The sequence below is a fragment of the Diuraphis noxia genome, unplaced genomic scaffold, assembly GCF_037042655.1.
Source record: "Diuraphis noxia isolate RWA-SAM2 unplaced genomic scaffold, SU_Dnox_SAM2 contig0001, whole genome shotgun sequence".
Taxonomy (NCBI): Eukaryota; Metazoa; Arthropoda; class Insecta; order Hemiptera; family Aphididae; genus Diuraphis; species Diuraphis noxia.
Genome location: NW_028301711.1, coordinates 30,029,333 through 30,051,484, shown reverse-complemented (window position 1 = coordinate 30,051,484; position 22,152 = coordinate 30,029,333). Strand labels below are relative to the sequence as shown.

General features: G+C 28.2%; 1 protein-coding gene and 1 long non-coding RNA gene across 2 annotated transcripts; one reads left to right on the top strand and one right to left on the bottom strand.

The window, feature by feature from the left end:
• The first annotated feature begins 643 nt into the window (after positions 1 to 643).
• Positions 644 to 21,693, top strand: LOC107163905 (uncharacterized). Its single transcript, XM_015511535.2, has 7 exons — positions 644 to 942; positions 4,654 to 4,851; positions 9,580 to 9,705; positions 9,931 to 10,101; positions 10,176 to 10,290; positions 12,726 to 12,872; positions 20,825 to 21,693. The coding sequence occupies exons 1-7, from the start codon at positions 856 to 858 to the stop codon at positions 20,926 to 20,928; spliced, it is 948 nt and encodes a 315-aa protein (XP_015367021.1). The 5' UTR covers positions 644 to 855; the 3' UTR covers positions 20,929 to 21,693.
• On the bottom strand, positions 7,702 to 9,310 carry LOC149060536 (uncharacterized). Its single transcript, XR_016189813.1, has 2 exons — positions 9,164 to 9,310; positions 7,702 to 8,745 (listed from the first exon to the last, which is right to left on the bottom strand). It is a non-coding gene; the product is annotated as an uncharacterized LOC149060536 (long non-coding RNA).
• Positions 21,694 to 22,152: the final 459 nt, after the last annotated feature.

The window sequence follows — 22,152 nt, the reverse complement described above, 5'->3', positions numbered from 1 at the left end:
ATAATATATTATACGAATGTGCTGGGTATTGTAAAATTTATATTATTGTGTATTCACTGTCGATTAAGCACCACCTCTCCGACCGGCTTGCCACACTGTCGTTATGCATTGGTCGTATATATATACTTGTATGCGTGTATGGTATATATTATAGTATGTAGGTATATAACGTTTACCTATCTACTGCGTAGTTTGCTGTGACGATAAATGATAATAATAATAATAATAATAATATTATATTGTACATTTTATTATACCTCTCTATACCTAAGCGTAGGTATAAACGATATAATATTTCCGCGTTTACCCAGTCCACGGATTCGGTTCACGACGGGCGGTGGCGGGCAGGACCGCTTGCCGCGCGCCCACCCACCACGACCGCCGATCCCCCGGCGACACCGCGACCGCGGCACTGATATCGTATAACAAACTGCCGTGGTCGGGTGGGAAATGAGTGCGCCACCACTACATCACTACTGCACCGCTTAACCCACCTGCGAAGAGTACGCACACACACACACACACACATTCGCGCACGCACACACAAACACACGCGCACACACAAACATATGCGCGCACACACACACACACACGCACAGAACATTGGAGGAACACTGCAGCGACTAGCGACAATCGAGTGCAGCGGCGCAGCGTCGTCGCCGTCAGACGGTGTTTAACCTTTATCGTCGATCGTCGTCGCTCATTCAGTCGTCCACGACCCACGTCCCGCTGCGCAGTTCGTCAGTGTCTCTCTGTCTCGCGCCACAGTCCATCGCACTTCCAGTCAAACACAAAATCATTATTATTTTATTATATCGTTAATTATTCACGGAAGGTAATAAATCGTCTGCCAACATGACCGTCATCACTATGCCGACGGCCGAGAAGAAATCGGACAACGTGCCGCTGGTCACCAACATCGAGATCGACCCATCTGTACAGGTAACCCGTGACAGATTAGCGTTATGGGGTTTTTTCGCGTCGTTCCACCTTTCCGCACCCGTCCTATGGAACCGAGACTCAACTCGCAATATTATTTTCAATGGTTTTCCCGTCTCTTCCGGGTTTTTGCAATTTGTTTTTTTACGCCTACCTGCCTGTTATGCGTCGTTTTTCTTTCGTTTCGCTGACTACACTGCCGGGCGTGTTGTAAACTTTAATCGTTGATATAATAATATAATGCAAAACGTTGTATTATTGGTAATAATATTATGTCGATGGCTATTATGTCTGTTATTACTACCTATTATTGTTGTTTTTATTCTAATTATAACATATCATCACGATTCACGATATCTTTCGTTCGAGGACAAACATAATATTGTCTCGTTCGTGCGATTATTAACTGCAACAACAACAACAACAACAGAATCGTGGTTTCCAACTTACAAGTCAACGTATGATACATAGCCAAGTGACTCGATAGCGTTAGTCTACTTTGTAAAGTTGTATAATGAGCTATCGAGTTTCGATTGTAATAATTACTAATTATCGTCGTTATTGTTGTCGGGGCATTTCTATAATTAGAAAAATAGTTTTATTTCCACGAAATTTATTCGTGTTCCGAACCAATGTGAACTGGACGATTATGATGCGTGGACAATATTTATACAATATTTATATTGGTTATCGTTTAAATTGTTTAAAAACATTATTGAATACGTCATCAAAGTTTTGAGTTATTTAATTTTCGTTTAGTCATCGTCCGTGTCTTTGTGTGACATTTACAATAACATTCTTGTTATATATTATTATGCATAAATTATTGTTGTTTAGTTTCAATGTCATCCAATTCCTATCTTAATGTAAACGATAACGTGCTTGGTTGTGAATTTTTATGTTTATTTTATAATAATATGTACATGCTATCAATGCAGTGTTTTTGGGCTGAAGCCCAAACTATTACACACCTAACAAGTAGTAATTTATTACCATCGTATAATACTTTCATTAGAGAGTTCATTGTTTTCTGGCTTTTCACAATGAATCTTTTGTTTTCTATTATGTTGTGAAACCAAATGTATTACTTGCGAGTAACAGACTTTGTTCTATGATAAAGCTTTGACTCTTCCATCAACATTTCAACATTAATATAATGCTGTATATTTCTCAATATTTTAAAATTGTCTTATCTTGTAATAGTGTTGTATTTATCATATTAGGTACCAGCATATATATATATATATTATATACATTGGGGATACTCCCTAACTCTTATTATAAAATGCTTGATAGATTTTTATATGGTATTAATTAAAATATGTGGGCTTTAATTTCTTATTATTATTTGTGGACAATACTAGTGCTTATTAATAAAAATCTTGAATTGATACCTATTAGTTTATCATAAAATATTTCTATTACAATTTACAATTCTCGTAACATTAAATTATATTTATTTTTTTACTTTTTTACCCATTTCCTAAACCTCATAATTTATTATATTCTGCTATTACAATGATACCTACATAAAATAGGTAACAACACTAGTTATGTTTCATATGGGTATTATTTTATTAATAACAAGTTCTAAGTGAAGGTCAAAGAATATTCAATTATGTTTTCTATTATATTACCTATTTATTTTTTGACTTTAAATTAAATATTTATTTTTATGTTGTTGAAAATATCACGGTTATTTATAAAACAAAATATATTCAGTTATTACTACTTGTATTTTAATTTTTAATTAAGTAGGTACCTATCTAGCTACCACTTACATTTTGGTTAAATAATGTTTTAATAATATCTTATTAATTTCTTAATTAAAATTAATGAGGTTTAACACTGATTCTTTTTATACAATTTATAATAACTGATTGAATGGATAACATTCAAAAATATAAAATATCCAACTTACTATATTGATTTTTTATTTATAATATTATTTGGTTGATACCTAGTAGGTAATACATAATATATTTCTTAAATTAAATTTTTTTAATAATTACTTTTTTTATGTGTTCCTTGTATCAGTTGTTTTCTATTCGTGTTGTTTGGAACTATAAGATATTTTTAAATTTGGAAGTGATTGAAATATTAAATCATGTAGTGCTTAACTTTGAACAAGTATAATTGTGTGTGAGTCCAAGTAAACATGAGATGATAACTAGAAGATGGACTGTGTTATTTACTATTATTGTATAAAGCTGGTCATAAGAGATAATTTATATAAATAGATTCCTTATTATATGTGTAGAAAATCTAACAATTTAATATGTTAGTGAGACTTAGGGAATATGAAAATTTTGTGAAAAACAAAACGTGTTATGTTTTTAAAAAGTTTGAAAACCACTGCCTTTTATTATTTGTGAATTATTTCATTAAATATCTTTGTACAAATATTAATTAGAATATGAAACAAAATCATAGTTTGTTATAAACACCCTGTATTACACCAAATATCTATTTAGAACAGGGTAAGACTTACACTCGGACTTACATTATATTGCTCACATTTTATGTACAGAATATTTTTTAGAAATTTATATGTTATTCAATTTATATTAAAAAGTAGTTCCAATCGACAAAATGTCGGCAAACATCAAATGATTGTGTTTGTCTAACAGCCAATGACGTACCAGTGTAATAACAGCTTTATGTTAGGTAACAGAAACTAATTGACAAAATATTTAGGTATTTGACTTTTTACTCTATTTTTTTTTTAATAATTCTTCAATTCTTCAATTCAAATCAAAACAAAAAAAGAGTCTATCAACTACTTTAAAATATTTATATAGCAGTTGAGTCGTAGTATAATATTGTATAAGTATTTACTTTGAAGACAATTAGTCCTTTTTTTTAGTTTTTTCTGCTCATAAATTTTAATATTTTCTCTAAGTACTTATTTTGTATAGTAACTCTCTTATATTTTAGTATGGTATTTTGTAATACATTTTTAAATTGACGTTAAATGTTTGTTTTTTCCCTAAAAACTATTTTTGTTATCTATAGCTAATTTTTTTTTATGTACTATTGCATTACCATATTCATTAAAAATGTCTTATTTATTATGATTATGAAAATTATTCATAAATACTAAATAGTGATAATAGTTAATATTAGGTAATTAAAAATACACAAAATGTGATTATAAAATTAATAGTACCTACCTAATTATATAATTTCAATTTATATTAGTGTTGTTTTGACGTTTTTTGAAAAATTTTGAATTGCTAGGTAACAAAAGTAAATTAAAGTAATATCACAGGTTATATAAATATAATAAATATAATAAATATTATATAATTTTATATAATTTTATATAATCTGTGGTAATATTATTAAAAATAAATAATATTTTTATTTTTATTGGAAAAAATAACTAATTTTTGTTTCTAAAGATATATTAATAGTGAAGTAGCCAGATTATTTTTTAGGTGTTTATGCCCCTCTCCTTCTTATCACAATTTTGTAATCCTGCTATGCCACTGGATATTAACATATTTGAATCATTAGATGGAGTTCAAATTCCAATTGAAGTGTTCAAATTTAAAAAAAAATTGTTATTTCTCTTTCAACGAATTTTAAACAATTGCTAACACATTTTGTAATTAATGGGTTCTCTCGCTAACATATTTTTTTATTATTATTTATAATGTCTTAAGGTTTTTAAATTAGGCATTAAAATAATTTTGGTTTTTTTTTTTTCAGGAAAAAGACCTGGAATCAGGAAATGGTGCACATAACCGCCCTGTCAGATCAAAATTTTTGGTGCTCAGAGTCATTAATGATCGTGTTTATTCTATGTGGGCATTAATTTATGTGTTGCTGATGTCATTAGTAATTACATTTATGATGCTCTATGGGGAACATATTTATAGAGCTATTGGAAACGCTTTTAATGACGAGGTAATACCTTGAATACAATAAATTATAATATTATACATTTTTTTTAGTATATTATTATTCCCCATTTGTATATAATATATTATACATCCAAATTACTAAAAATTAATTTTTAATTTAAAAAAAAAACCGACGAGCGACATGTCAAGGCATGTAGCTAATATTTACACGGCCAATTGGAGCACAAACAATTTGTGCTGTGCGAATTATTTAATTATTTTTAGACACTCTAAAATCTGCAAAAACTTTTTTATTATTGTATATATTTTTTTATTACAAACTGTTCATAATATTCAATTTGATATTATGATAGGAAACTAATGATTCTTAAATATTTTTTTTTTGATGGTTTATGTGCTTCTGTGTACCATACCATGAGCAGCTACTGCTTACTTATTATACAAATGTTGGAAGTCCTTTATAACCTTGTGTATAACTTAAATATTTTAATCCTAATAATTCTATTTGTAATATTATAATCTTGAGTGTTGATTTATCAGATATCTGATATAGTACATTCAGAAAAAAAATTATCAGTTAAGTAAAAATGATAATCTATACTAATATTATAAAGCTGAAGAATTAAAAAAGTTTGAATGCGCTTATCTCAGGAACTACTAGTTTGAATTTAAAAATTATTTTTTTGTTGAACTGTTCATTTATTGAGGAAGGCTATAGGCTTTATCTTATATATGATTTTTAGAAAGTTAAGTCGGAACTTAAAAATTTATTAAAAATGTATGAATTTGCTATTTGATAAAACATAAAATTATTCTCGCATATCGAACATTTTATGATGCAGTGGTACTTCAGTGGATTAATGAACTGAGTGTTCCATACCTGTAAATAATACTTTTCAAGTACTTTTAGTTTTTAAAGTAGGTTTCTAATTAACATGGTAGATACATAGTAGGTTTATATTAATTTTTATTTTATTAAATAAATATTTATTAAATTTTAGAAATATGTTTTAAAATTCAGTATTATGGCTAGAATTACTCATATTAAAACTTTAAGTAAATAATTAATTTTTATTTATGTAATTACTTCACTGGATTTAACTCTAAAAATGTAAAATCACACTTTTAACAGACACATTTTACACATTCTTCGCATTTATGAACTACTCAACTACACGTTACACAAGTCATTAAATTAATTTAGCAATAATATTTTTCCAACCAAGTATTTCAAATAAAAATTAACTAATTGAAAAAAATCAAAGTATTCAATAAAAAAATAATTTTAAAATACCATTCAAAATACTTTATGCTAAAAGTACTTAAAAAGTTATTCAATACTTAAAAAAGTATTTGAATACTTTTACTCAAATACTTTACTCTACCGAGTTCGAATCAGTTTTGATGGTCCAAACTTTTTGCGCTGTTTTCAGATTTTTTTCTTCTTTTTACTTATTAGTTATTACTTTTATAGTTATTTTAGTATAATAATATTCGATCTGTTAATAATCTACATTATCTATTAAAAAATAGATTTCTGTCTGTTAGTCCTTTATGGATTCTAAAACGTTCTGAAATTGGATACCGTGATACATTAGACCTATGGACAGAAGATAGGCTAGGTTAAAAATGATAAGCCCAAGAGGTGCTCAAACAGACATTTTGAGATTTACGATGGAAATTTTTGTTTATAGATGGTTACTATTAGTTTTAATAATAATAATAATTAGTGCGAAAGAAATTATTATTCCTGAATTTGTTCCCAATGCACGTGCGTATAAGGCATTAAAAGTTTTTATTGATATTTTGTCACAAAAACGCCATTTCTATGCAGTTATGCCTCCCCAAAAAAGATTGATTGGTAGTTCGGATATGAAATTAGTAATTTGTTATGAGGTACCAACTTTAAAAATTGTTTCACCTTTAAAATGCTAAAAATGAGAGAAAATATTGTGATTGAATATAGTTTTATTCCTGTATTTTGTGTTGAAAATCTTTAATGGAGATTAAGATAGGGTAAATCCACGGGAATCCATCGCGGGAAGTTTTGAACATGGCTAGCCAGGTATTAAACAACAAATTAAACACACATTTTGAATCATAGAATTAGTATTTTTAACGGGCAAGAAGTGAATGAGTATCAGCTAGTAGTTAATATGGTCACTTACAAATTAATAAAAAAATAATCTGATGTATGATTTATATGGCTTTATTTTTAAGTTAATTGTTCTAGTGCAGCGGTTCTCTAACTGTGGTACGCGAAAGGCCGCACGGTGATAGGATGGAAAATTAAAAACAAATATTGGATTCTTAGCGTAGCGAATAGTGATGATTATACAAAGTCGTGTGTTTTTTTAATATTCAGATAATAAAGGTTAGATTTCACGAAACATACGTTAATAAATAAGATATCGTATAGGTATATAATCGTTGAAATTTTCAATATTTTTAATCATCAGTGGTACGCGACTGATTGATAATATACTTAAGTGGTACGTGAAAAAAACAAGTTTGAGAACCGCTGTTCTAATGTAATAAATTGTTTTGTATGAATATTTTTTGTTTAAAAGTAACATTTATATTAGGTACTTATAAATATAAAACAATTGACTACATAAACAATATTAAATGTCGAGTTGGCAAAAATTTTGGTATACCTATTTAATCTACTTCCACAAACCAATTTTTCATTTTTAATTTTTAATTAAAGGTATTAGTTATTACTTATTAGTAGGTACATTATCTGCTGAGTACACATTACGGCTATATATTATTTATTATTTATAATTTAATATTTAAATTACCAACCTGCAAAAATGGTCCAGTCTACCTTTTCCAACCATAAGACCCACCCACCCACCCATTAATATTTGTGTGAATCACATGATTCAAATATACTCCCTTCGAACCGCCACTGTCCCCCCATATAGTATCTATATATATAGTATATACATTTAATGATATGTATTACTTCAATTTATGAACGAATAAATTAAATCTTACAATCTTAAAATTATTATAATGATATATGATTGTGAATAATATCCATTTTATTATAAAAATAAAATATGTAAGAGAAAAAAAGTTCAATAATTCACTGTGTAATTTGTAATGCTTACACAGCTGTACAACAGTTGTTTGCATCTAGGCAATAGGTAACAAACAACCTAAATTATAATATGTTTACATATTGATTTTTGAGTGGGTTAGGTGTGTAAGAATTATTTACAATTTTCTATTACATTTTTTTACATTAAAGTTTTTGTTGAAATAATTGGTAGGTATTATGCTTACAATGGGACATAAAAGCTATACAGAAGTATTATTTTAAACAATTCAATTTCATACAAAAGTACAATTATCATAATTTATGTTTGTTAATATTTCTATTTATTAGATCATTAGTCATTGGTCCTATCTTGTTAATACTTTTTATCATTAATGTACTTTTTGTTAATTTTCTGATTTCTTGTTAAATTGAAGTTACTTATCTAAACATTTATCAATGCCTAAGTTCGTTTTTTCATTCTTATCATTGATAATTAATGTTAATGTACTTGGTATAATTTTAAAATAAAAGGTATTTTAATTATTATGTATCTTTCTATTTACCATTTAAAATGTTTAAATATAAAGATTAATTATTATACTGTATACTCTGTTCACATTAATAATACATTGCATTCACGCACATAGTCTGAGCCGCTAATCACTGTTTGACCACCCAAGTGATCACTTTATATTCTATGATTGGCTAACAGTCATTGGCAACAGTTATCAATTGATGTCACTGTTGTTGCGGCCATAGTGATTCTTGGTGGCTGACACCAACGCTTGCACTATGGTACCCGTTTTGTGGTGTGGATGTGCGACGTGCGTACATGACAAGTCTTGATTGGCTGAGTTGCTTATTCTTATTGTGAATGTAATAAAACACCTATAAAAACCCCTCGATAATAATGTTGTTTTTAATTTTTATAAGATGTCAATTCACTCTAAATTTTAAACTAACAAAGGTACATTTGTTCTGCTTAGCGTAAAATTTGGTATGTTACGCACTTGTAAGACGGATAAAACACATGCAGGTATCACATCCTCTTAAAAGAATAATGGTGTACTACAAAAAATTAAAAAAAACTATATTTTTAGAACACTACTTTTATGATAAAGTTTAAATCTATAAGTGAATGAAATTATACCTTAAAATGTATTAATACTTAATAGTTTGATGTATATTCTTTCAAATTTATATGACTTTAAAATTTTAATCTATCTTAAAATGTCTAACATGTAAATAAAATGGCGCTGCTTCAGTGTTGTTTTATTTGATTAAAAAAAAATATATATATATATACCTTATCAGTAATGTGCGATTCATTTTCAATGTGTTTCGTAGGTTCCTCATTACTTGTTCATATAACAATTAAAAAATATAAAAATACAGAGATACAAATTGCAATGTTGTTGTACAAGCTTTTGAAGTTAGAATTAGACAGATTACTTTAATAGCTATAATATCATAAAATATAGGCTGAAAGATCTTTCTAAGCTCAGAACCATTTTTTGTTTCACAATGATTTTGTATCATTGAATTCAAATTGAATACATCTATTACAGTGACCTACTGGACACATGTAGTACAGAAAAGTGACACCTACTTGACCACCATTTTTAAAATGTATATTTGCTAAGAATTAATTAGGTAATTTAGTGATTGTATATGATTGCATTAATAAGTATACTATTTTAATTTTATTAATTTTTGGAATAGAATGATGCTTTCTATGGGACTGGCACTATTTCTTTGAATGATAAGCTATCTCTTCCTATTCAAGATATAAACAATGATTATGAAATGAACCAATTAAAAAATGATATGGAATTCAAGAAACTTGAGGTAAATTGAAATGTTTGATAATTAGACCTAAGTCTTACTGCTTTAAAGTCCTTACTTCACAAATAACATTTTGTTAAATGTTTTTATAGCTTACATACTTTACCTTTGTATAATCTTTTATTTGTGTCAACGTCATAATTCTATATATGAATACTCGTGTTCAATTTATAATTCAATTAGTTATGTAAATATAATATTTTATTGAATATTATTGTTATATTATAGAATTTTGCTTTGAACATGGAGAAAATGAACAACCAAATGATGAATCCTGAAGATGTTATTTCTGAATTTAAAGAAGATTTTGAGCTCGATCTTAGAGAAGAGAGTTATGAAAAAATTCTCCCCATTTTACCACTTGCTTACTCTGCTCGTTTCATTCATGATTTTAGTGTGGTAATAATAATAATAATTAAAATTTTGAAATATTTGAATATTTATTAATTTATTATTAATTTACTTGATTTCAGAATGTCACTGGTATTGTAGATATTGATGGAAAGCGTTGTTTCATTATGCCACTCAATCGCAGTGCAGTATTGCCACCAAAATCCCTGTACGATTTATTATTTAAAATGTCAAGTGGTAAGTATTTTATAAAATACAAATTAATTAAATTATTTTAAGTGTCATAATCAATATATATGTTTTTGGTAACTTCAGGTTTAGTGTTAAATCTATTAGGTTACATATTTATTTAAAAAAATTTGCACATTTTTAACATTCTAGTATGTTGAATTAAAATATTAGTAATTAAAAAGAACTAAAAATGGTTAAAAAGCATTTAGAATTAGAAATAATTTTTATTTTGAGAAAAAAAAACTGGGTTTTATTAGTGTTTTGGTGGAAGTTATATTTTTTGTAATAAGACTTAACAAGTTAATTGACAGTTGGTAATGTCAGATCTTAATGTAAAAATGTATTTGCGACATACGTAAGGTCACAGTATTCAATAATAGGCACTATCTTAGGCATATGTATTATATGATTATTCTTATTTTTTTGAAATTACTCAATACTTATTTGAATAATGATTCCTGATACTAAGTTTAAAAATTATAGTATATAAATATTCTATAAATTAAAAGATGGATCTAATAATGGTTTTTCATTTTTTTCTTTTAGTATAATAAATGGGTTTCAATCTCTTTTAAAAATTATACAGTAACTACAATAATACTCGTAATGAATTAATAATAAATTAGATTAAACATTCTCAAAAATTATGATGATTATGGTTAAATTAAATCATTAAGCCAGATTGATATTTACAAATTAAATTGCATAAGGTAAAATTAAAGATTGTTAGAGGTATCCTTTTTGGCCATTAACGCCTAATTGGCTCTTTTATCATACAGATATGAACAGAGATGATTTATCAGTCTAGGATATATTATATTTAAATATTGTCATATATTCTATTTTGAAACAAATATTTTATTTTTCAATTAGGACGCATTTTGCATAAGGCATGGTTAATCAATTTTACCAAATACATTGCATTTAGTTATCATAATTCATAATACCTTATACTATCATAGATATACATATACCTGATTTCATAAAAAATTAAAACTCAAACACTCAAAACATTTTTTCTATAATGGTGCTTTGAGTTTTCTCTATAGCTACTAGAAGAAAAACTTATGGAAAACTTAGTGTTGTATTTTTAATCCTTAGTCATGAACACAAAAATTTTTATGATTTTTCAACTTCAAAATAATTTGCAAATATTCATGGTTTTGACGAATTTTTGTCAATATTTGAACTTCAAATACTAGTAAAAAAAATTGTGACTATGTATTCTTATAATTTTTTAATCACTATAAGAATAACTTATGAGAAACTTTGTATTAAATTTTCAAGTATTTTGATTGGGCCAAACAAATTTTATCGACATTTCAAAAAAAAATTTCAGTTGTCTATAAATATCTCGAAAAAAGTCAAAATATTTTGAAAATTAAATCATGTAAAAAAAATGCCAATCTAAATAACTGGTAAAATTTTCAAGTATCTACGACTTATACTTTTTGAATAATCACAAATATTTAAAATTGTTTGATGATAAATCGTTATCGTTACGCAGTTTCGTAAAAATTTAAAATTCAAACGCACTTAAAATTTGTCTAAAATCGTAAAATTGTTCTAAAAATTAAAACTTAAACACTCAAAACATTTTTCCTATAATGATGCTTCGAGTTTTCTCTATAGCTACTTGAAGGAAAATTAATGGAAAATTTAGTGTTATATTTTTAATCCTTAGTTATAAACACAAAAAATTTTATGATTTTTAAACTTCAAAATTACTTGCCAATTTTCGCGTTTTCGACAGATTTCGTAAAAATTTGAACTATAAACGCTTATAAAAAAAATTGTGCCTATGTATTCTTATAATTTTTTAATCACTATAAGAATAACTTATGAGAAACTTTGTATTAAATTTTCAAGTATTTTGATAGGGCCAAAAAAATTTTATCGACACTTCAAAAAAAATTCTCATAAAAATCGAACATTTTAGTGGTCAAATGTCTCAAATAAATATCTCAAAAAAAGTCAAAACATTTTGAAAATTAAACTGTATATAGATAACACTAACATAAACATTTGGTGAATATTTACAGTGATTAGTTTTTGAATTACAACCATATAAAAAAAATCGAATTGGTCGAAAACTGGTTTTGCGTAAAAATTCCCGTTTTTCTGTCATTTTTTTTGTTGTTTTTCTTGATTCTTTTGAAAACTGTTTGAATATGTTAACTTTTGACCTCTATAACGCACCAAGGATATTCACTTTTACATCGGAAACCACTCCCAAAGTTTGAAATTGAAGCATCATTCGACTAGTTATGCTGTACACAGACACAAAAAAAAAACACACATCATTGTAAAATCAATACATTCATCACTTCGTCCAGAATCTAAAATTAATATATTTTAGTAAATGACTGTCACCTCTATGATAACCTTTATAATATACCTTAAATTTTGTGATTTATATCATTAATATATATTATTAATAGGTTATTATGCCGTTGACACCAGTAATGTGATGCACAATATGCGCGTGGTCAAACCAGCTGTTCAGGATCTCACTCAATATGGCATTTACATTGCTAAGGATTGTGCAGGTTTTTCAACCTATAAACTAGAAAAAATCGTTTCTGGAGGTGTGTAAAAAAAAAAAAATTAAGTCATTGTAATACTTTTATGAAATTTTTAAATAAAAACATTTTATTTTTATAATTAACAGCTGTTTAACATTTAATTTGCGCATGTGCATTGAATATGTTTCATGTTATTATTTAGTTATTTAATTTGATATGACAACTTGCATGAAACTAGCTTTTGGTTAGTGGAACATTTTATTATTGTATTTAAGCTTCTAAAATTAATTTATATTTTATATTACCTTATTAATGTGATACAATTTGGATTTTCTTTTAAAATAAATTATGATCATCTGATTAACTAGTTATTGTGATATGCTTATGACCTTATAATCATTTATAATATTAACACAATACTTTGTTTGTAATATATACATAATATACTACTTTGATTAATATTATGTACTAATTCAGTTTTTTTAATACTTAAAATAAAACATGTTAAGAAAAAAAAACTCTTATTAAGCATTATATACAAACTTAAAAAACTGAATGAAGAAGTGTCTTGCACAAATTTTGATTCACAATAAACTACTATTATTTTTTGATCCTTTAAGAGAATGTCTGCGCAATCTTCGTTTTCTCTCTCGTACTCATGCACTACATAGGTAAAACACTTTAATCTGAAATTTATTTTTAAGATTTCTAAGTAATTTTAGACTAAAATCACCTTTTACAACAATAATAGAGGATAATATTTTGAGGGTATGACATTGATTTTGTATTTTATTATTTGACAAAAAAAAAAAAAAAATGTTAGCTGAATTGCTGTTTTAATTACTGTTTTCTATCGATTTTGTGATTTTACTCTAAGATTATTACAAAAGAAAAAAAAAATGATGCATGAGTTTTGTCTATGCTGCACTTGGCCCAAGAAATATAAAATCAACAAGTGTGCTGACATCCTCTTAAATTTAATTAATTTTCTTCCTTTTTATATTCAAACTTACATTCAAGAAAAATAATTTTCCAAAATGTATTGGGTGAATACATTTTTAGTTTATCATACTACTATTTTATTTATTTAATCCAACGCTAAAAAACAATTTTGTTGTTTTTGATTACACTTATAATGTCTTTCATTGCCTAATTTTGCCTAAAAAATTACATTTCAATGACTTTTAATAAAATATTATGTACATGTATTATATTCCCAATACAAAATATCTTTACGTTAAATTTAAGTAGCCTAAACCCAATATTTGTATAGATACATATTTTTAAAGGATTTTATTTAGTTTATACACAATTATTAAGTTTTATTTTTGGAGCATGCAATTTTTGTTTTAACATAAATAAATGAATTAATAAATAGCAAATTGACAGTTTTGTATATATAAATAAAATGCTTATTATAATATGCTATATATATTAATTACTGTATAACATATAAAATATAATATATTTATGTTTTGCATTCTTACAATCTTGTTTAATCCACAATCAATACCTTTAAACTTAAAAGTTTAAGTATTATAATAATGTGTCATAGATAAAATAAGTATTGGTTTATATTTTATTTACAATATAATTAAAATTTTACCAATACATTAGAGTTGAAATATTTAACCTGGGAAAAAAGCCATATGATGTTTTAACATCATGTCTTATTAATATTAAATTTTGATAGAAATCGCTAACATATTATTTACTCAACACAAGATACAAGTAAAACAAAATATACAATTATTTTAACTCTTAATACAATATGTAGGTAAAATTTTTAATCACTTCATAAATTTTTCAATATTTTATGGATAATAAGACAATATATAGCTAGTAACATTAAATAACACTACAGATTTTGTTGATTAATTGTTTAAACACATTTCACTTTATGACTATTTTTGAGATGTCAACATTTGTCTTAAAAATAGGATTTATGATGTTAGACAACAACATATAAATATATACATATATATATATATATATATATATATATACAGGGAGATTCTTTTATCGTTGAACACTCATTATTTCTAAAAGTATTGTCATTTTTCCAAATTTTTTTTTTATAAATTTTAGTTTCATACTTTTCTACATTTTTGATAAGTTTTAATATTTTCACCCTTATATTTATCAGGTAAACCACTATCAACTTTTTATTTTCAAATGGGAACCCATACTAACAAATTTATAAACTAATAAGGCTATATTTTTTTTATGAATTTTCACGTTCAAATTTTAATTTTTTGTTTATCCGTTGGTGAGATATAGCTGCTCAAAGTTTTGTGGTTTGGGTAGATGTTTGTGTGTAAATATGCTATACCTAGTCAGTAGATACCGCAGAAATCAGGATTTGTATGCCTCGGCGTAAAACCCTTTACAAATCAAGTCACCTAGTACACTGCACAGTAAACTAAGGATAGCCCCCAAATGTATTCTATTATACCCAATTGTAAGGGTGTCTTGCAGTTCGCCCACTGAAGGCGATTGCGGCACAGGTCATAATAATACTTATCAAATATAAAGACCAGAAGTTGAAAGTAATAAAAATCGCTATCGCCTAATCCCATGGCATAAAGTGATATTATTGTAGTATTACTTCAAGTACATACTCGCTAGTAGCTACAATAACTGATTGTTATGATGTCATATTATAAATTGGTAATTTTAAATTATTATTTATATATAATAAATATAATATATCATATTATAAACAAGTAATTGGATCATTACTGTCACTGAAAAAATTTTTTTTGAAAAATGTCAATACTTTTTGAAATAATGAGTGTTCAACGATAAAATAATCACCCTGTACATATCAAATTTAAACTCTGTAAAATATTATACAACAATTTTGTATATAATTATATTCTGGTGACATCTGTTGGTTATTTTTCATGAGACATAGTACTCATATTACATCTAATCAAACTTGATCATTAAAGCAACATGGAAATTCTAGAAGAATGCAGCTTGTAAGTAACTTTAGTACTTAATTATATTTTTACAATTATTAATTTGTTAGAAATTTTTCTAATGAGTACTTTGTGTGGTGCTCTTAAAATTCTTTCAATGACCGACTCATATGAGCTTACCCCAATAATTAGCCTGTAAGAGAACCATATCTTTGGCATTATGCTATTGATTTTATATTTTATTGATGCATTAGTACGTAGTTTGTGACTGTGGCAATATGGCGGCATAAGCAAAATGCATTTATTTAAATCTTCTTTTCTTTATTGTTTTTGTCAACTTAATCAGTAAATGGATTATAACTTAAAATTCTTTTTAGTTTTTGCTGATTTAAAGTGTGGAAGGATTTGGAAAAGTCCAAAATGGATTCCTAGTCTATATTCTTAATTGTAATCATCCACGGCACGACTAATGACTATTCGTTTTTATTAAGTATGATACCAACTCTCCTCATGTTGGCAAGATACCGATTGCCACTTAATATCTTCTGTTCTTATAAGACTTACTCTATAAATTTTTCCTTCCCATTCATTATCTTATAGAGTATAAGTATAGTCATCTCTTACACTATATGGCGTATACTATGCTCTTAAATAATGAAGTAGGTAATCCAATAAATATAAAATAAAAGGAACCGGCTGTTATTTTTGAATTTAAGGTCGTATTATGCTTTTCTTTGTTATAAATATTGATTGTGTTTTCTTAAATTAACAGTACTTCCTCATAATTTAATTATTACCTTGTTTAATAGAATAGCCTATATAAATAAATAATACATATTTTTTTTGTTTTTGTTTACGGCCATTGAAACCATACCGCCAAACATAAATGCTTTCCGCGTCTCTTTTTACAAAGTCTTTCCAACGTAAGCATGGTCTTCCTAAGGGTCTCTTACCGACCGGGTTCTCTTCGATTGTAGTTCTGACTATGGATCCTACTCTCCGCCATGCCCAGGTTAATCTCCTTTTCTTGATTTCATTCGAGATGTTTGGTCTCTGGAACAGCTCCCCGAGTTCTTTATTATGACGTTTACGCCATTCACCTGTGTTTGTGTCGAAGCATGGGCCGCAGATTTTCCGTAGGATTCACCTTTCAAATACTTTTATTCTGGTTTCTTCTGCTTTCCTAAGTGGCCATGTTTCCGCGGCATACAGTACTATGGGTCGTATCAGTGTCATGTTCATTTGTATCTTCAGGTTTGTCGATAATGTTCCTGAGCTCAGTACTTTTCCAAGATCAAAAAAACTTTTGTTGCCTTTTTGTATCCTAGCACTGACTTCCATCTTCAGGTCATTATCTTTGTTAGCAAGTGCCCCAAGTACTTGAAATGTCTGACTCTTTTGAATACATTCCCTTCTACATTCATAGATTTTCCTTGTTGATATTCTCTGTCCTGGCGACTTAATATCATGTACTCTGTTTTTTCGTCGTTTATCTCCAGTCCGACCTTACTAGCTATCATGATGAGTTTTCTGCATACTTGTTTAACCGTTTCTTCAGTATCTTCTAATATTGCTATATCGTCTGCATAAGCCAAGATATTTATGTTCGAATTCCCAATACTATTCCATTTTTACAATTTTTTTCTCTGATTACTTTTTCTAATATAAGGTTGAACAATATTGGTGATAGTGCATCTCCTTGTCTTAGGCCTGTCCTTACCGTTGCTGGCTTTGACAATTCCGATGCTACCTTTATTTTGATTTCTGTATTTTGCAGAGTGTCCTCAATTAATTTTATTAGTTTATTTGGGAAATTAAACTCTTTTAATATATTTATAAGGCCATGTCGGTGGACAGAATCGTACGATTTTTTGAAATCCACAAATAGTATACATATGCTTTTATTGAATTTCCTTGATTTTTCTATGAATTTTCTTAGGGTAAAGATTTGATCTGTTGGGTCTAAAACCACCTTGATAATCTCCCAGCATCTCTTTTGCAATGGGTTTAACCCTATCTAAAATGCAGTAGGATAATATCTTGTAGACCACATTCAATAAGGTTATTCTTCTGTAATTATTACATATTTGTGGGTCACCTTTTTTATGGATTAGGCATACGACTGCAACATTCCAACCTTCCGGTAGTACTTCTCCCAAATGTGAGTTAGTAACCTATGTATATGTGTTAATGAATCTTGGTCCAGCCAATCAGTCCTTGAATTTCACCTTGTATATTGTTCTCATCAGGTGATTTATAGTTCTTCAATCGCCTTATTTGTAGTTAAACTTCTTGTTTTGATGGTGTTGTACATTCGTTTAGGTTGGGTTCTATCCTTGTCCAAGTAAAGGTTTCTTCGAGGTCGTTTCAGTTCAGAAGATGTTCGAAATACGTTTTCCATCTCTCTACAATGTCTGATCGGGCAGTAATTAGTGTTCCATCTTCCTTTACTAGGAACTTTTCATTTTTTTTTGTAACCTCCCTTTAGTGTATTAATTTTTTTGTATAATTGTTGCGTGTTATGTTCATTGTGATATTTTCCTAATTCTTCCAAAATGTTTTTCGTATAGGCTCTTTTTCATTTTTAAAGATTCGACTTGCTTCTTTTCTGCTTTCATTATACTTCGTTTTGTTTTCTTCGTGGGAAGGGTCATTAAGGTACAAGTTTCTAAATTTTTTCCTTTGATTTAGGGCTTTCTCACACTTCTCGTTGAACCAAGGTTTTTTAGTGTTTTTTGGTTTGCCCAGGACTTCAGTTGATGTTTCTTTTATTGTGTTCTGTACCCTCTTCCACATATTATTTATTGAGCCTATGATATCTATATCTAATTCCCGCCTGCGTTTGTGTATTTCACTTTTAAAACGTTTACGACAAATTTCATCTGTGAACTTAGTTATATCATATCTGTCAATAAGCTTTAGTCTTGTTGCCACCCTCCTCTTCAGTCTTGCTTTTATTTTTACCTTAACCAAATAGTGGTCAGAATCACAGTTCGCTCCTCGCAACGTTTTGACATTCGTAATACTGTTTTTGAACCTGTCAATAAACTAGTACATGGTCAATTTGATTTGTGTGATTCCCATCTAGTGACTTGACTTCCATGTTCCCTTATGGTTCTTTCTATGGGGAAACATTGTGCTCTTGATCACTAAACTTAGCTCGTTGCAAAGTCGATTAGGTTGAGGCCATTATTGTAAGTTACTTCATGCAAGCTATGGGGTGGCCAATGGTTGGTTTAAATATTAATTATTTTCCTACTTTGCATTTAGGTCTCCTAATATAACCACTAATATTCTGTTATTAGACAATCCATCTACTACGTTCGTTAATTTATCATAGAAGTCGTCTTTTTCTTCTTGGGTCTTTTCCTCAGTAGGGGCATGAACACTAATGATTGTGAGGTTAAACCAGTATGCTTTAATTGTTAATAGTGATATTTGTGAGGTTGAATATCTTAAATTCCATTACGTTTGGTACTACTGACTTATGAATTATGAAACCCGTACTAATTTATTGTCGATCATCACAATACTCATAGAAAATGGTATGATTATTAATGTCTAAGGATCCCGTTACTTGCCATCTAATTTCTTGGATTGCCACGATTTTAATTTTAAATCTCCCTATTTCTTGTGTCACTGTATGTGCCGCTCCAGTGCTGTATAATGTGCAAACGTATGGAACGTACTGAAAGATATTTCCGATTTCCAGTTTCCATTTTTGTTTTCTTTATCTTCACTATTCTGAGGCTTTTTGTTTGGATACTGAACATAAGTTTTTTTACGAGGCTGGGTTTGTAATCCAGAACTCAACCTCCAACCTGGAAGACCAGACCACTCCAATCACTTAAGACCAGAGTGGGGCTATTGCAGCGCCCAATGAAGGGTACTGGGCGATGGGGACGCCACTTTCCCAACGCCAGAAAATAATAAATAAATAATTATATCCAAATCAATTCAAATCTCGGCACATTAGTTTTTTTACAATCATCTCAGTAATCCATCTCACAACTAGGTAAGTAGCAGAGATTGAACTGTAGGTACCTACAATGCTTTAGAGATAATAGGAGATCTAAGGAGCTTATGTGATTTTAGACTACATACACCTACCTACCTTGTTAATGTCATACATTTTCAAATTCAGTTCAATTAGAATAAACAATTTAGGTTAGATTTAGGAAGTGGGTTAGGGTGTTTCACCACTATTTACTGTCTGCGCTTGTACTTTACACAACATTACCCATACATTTCTGGTGGTATAGTACCTAATTCCCACTTGCGTGTGGACATTTCTAAGAAAATGAATCCTTTCCATTAGAAGGTTTTAGACGAAAAACTATATCAATTTAATTTTTATGCTCGGTCGTCGAGATTTAACTGTAAGTGCTTGAGATCAATATGTATATTTATAACAGACTTAACATTTTGAAAGCTTTGTGCATTGTTCTAGCATTAAAAATATCTCGATTGTCAGCCGTTGAAAATGCCATAGTCTTTAGTTTTTTTTTTTAAGTTTTCTCGTCGAATACCAATGTTGAAGGGCAGCCATTTTACATTATTTCTCAGAAATGTGAACTTTGAATTCTTGCACACCACGAGAATTGTCGCATGTTAATTTTTTGTATCGAGCGGTATGAGATAGACAAACATTTAAATATAAGTAGCCAGTAGGTAGTTAGGTACATTGGTTATTACTTATTTGGTTATACAGATAGAGGTAATTATATTGTATATACCCCCGCCATCTGAAGCGATCCCTGAAATGTCCTTGGTTTTCTTTGTAAATACAAACAGCCGAAGGAAATCAATAAAAGGAAATCCCATAATCGTGCAACTACAATTCACTGTATTATAAAACGTCACGATCTGGGTAATTAGGTAGGTACTAACTAATTACTATAATTACTAATGACTAACATACTATACTTATTGGGTATAGTATTATTGATACTATTGTAATTTATAGACTCAGTACCGATTATTTTTAATCTGCGCACTGTCAATTAATGTGATGGATACCTACGTGGCTACAAAAGGCTACGTAGGTAATAGTATGGTATGAAATATATTTTTAAACGTATCTGTTTTCAGTATTCAAACGGAGTGTTTCGAGCCAGACGAAAATTTTCTCGGCATTTTCGGGACGGATGGATTCATTCCACATAGTCAACTATCAAGACATCGATTCGCAGTAAAATAATAATATGATCTCCCGTCTTTATATTTTATATAATAATATAGGTAACACACATACCTACACACATACTTATAAATATCATACCTATATAATCTATTTATGATTTTGTTTAAGATTTTATTTTCAGTTTCATAATATTACAATACTCACTCATTACACTTTTCTAGTAGGCACTTAGTGCTTTATATTTAATAATATATAGGTACCTACCTCCATAATTTTAGTATCCAATAAATTCGTGTAGCCAGGTATAGATGATATACCATATTTTTGTAAAATGCTATAATAATATAATCTTGTAGATTGCAATCATATTATAATACTGTTATAAGCTGTTAAATGGTTTTAAAATTTCGATTAAGTTGTTCTCGCTTTTATACATCAAATGTTTTTTTATGTGTGTGTGTTTTTTATGTTCGAAAGTTTTATGTGGGCATCTATATGTTGCCAAAAGTCCATTAAATTATATTGAAGCTCGAATTATACACATCAATGATCAAATAATCAAACTGAAATTTTTTAATAATATGTCGTGAATAAATACTATCATTATCTTGTAATAATAATTGTGTGAGGTATAATAATATTATTATAAACATTGAACGATAATATTAGCAATACCTACTATATACTTGCGTCTGTAGTTGAGTGTTGTAAAATAGCATAATTTTTGGTATCAGAGTATTTGAATTAATATACTTATATACATATGTCTATATATTTATACACTTTATAGAATCTAATAAAACAATAAAAAAGATAATGTGTGTAATCTTATTTTGAATTCAATATACCTACCTACACAGCAAGTATAAGTACTTACCTAACTAATTGATTTACCTACTTAGGTATACAGTGAAAAAAAAATAATCATTTGTTTGCAAATACTTTTAATTTAAGTTATGTTATGTACAATATGATATAATTTGTATAACGATTTCATGTTATTCTATTAATAATGTATAAGGTAAAATATCGTCAAATAAATATTTAAGCTTTAAATTATCTAGCATGTATAAATGTATAATATAATAACTAATAAGTATTTGACATCACGTTAAGTTATGATTCGCATTTTCTATTCACGTTTAAACGTTTAAGAGGTGATATTTTATGTTTATTTAGGTATATAGCAAATAGATAGGTATAAACCACTATAGGTAGTACTTATCTAATTTTGAATTTTGCAGTAAACTTAATATTACGACATTTTAAATTTCAA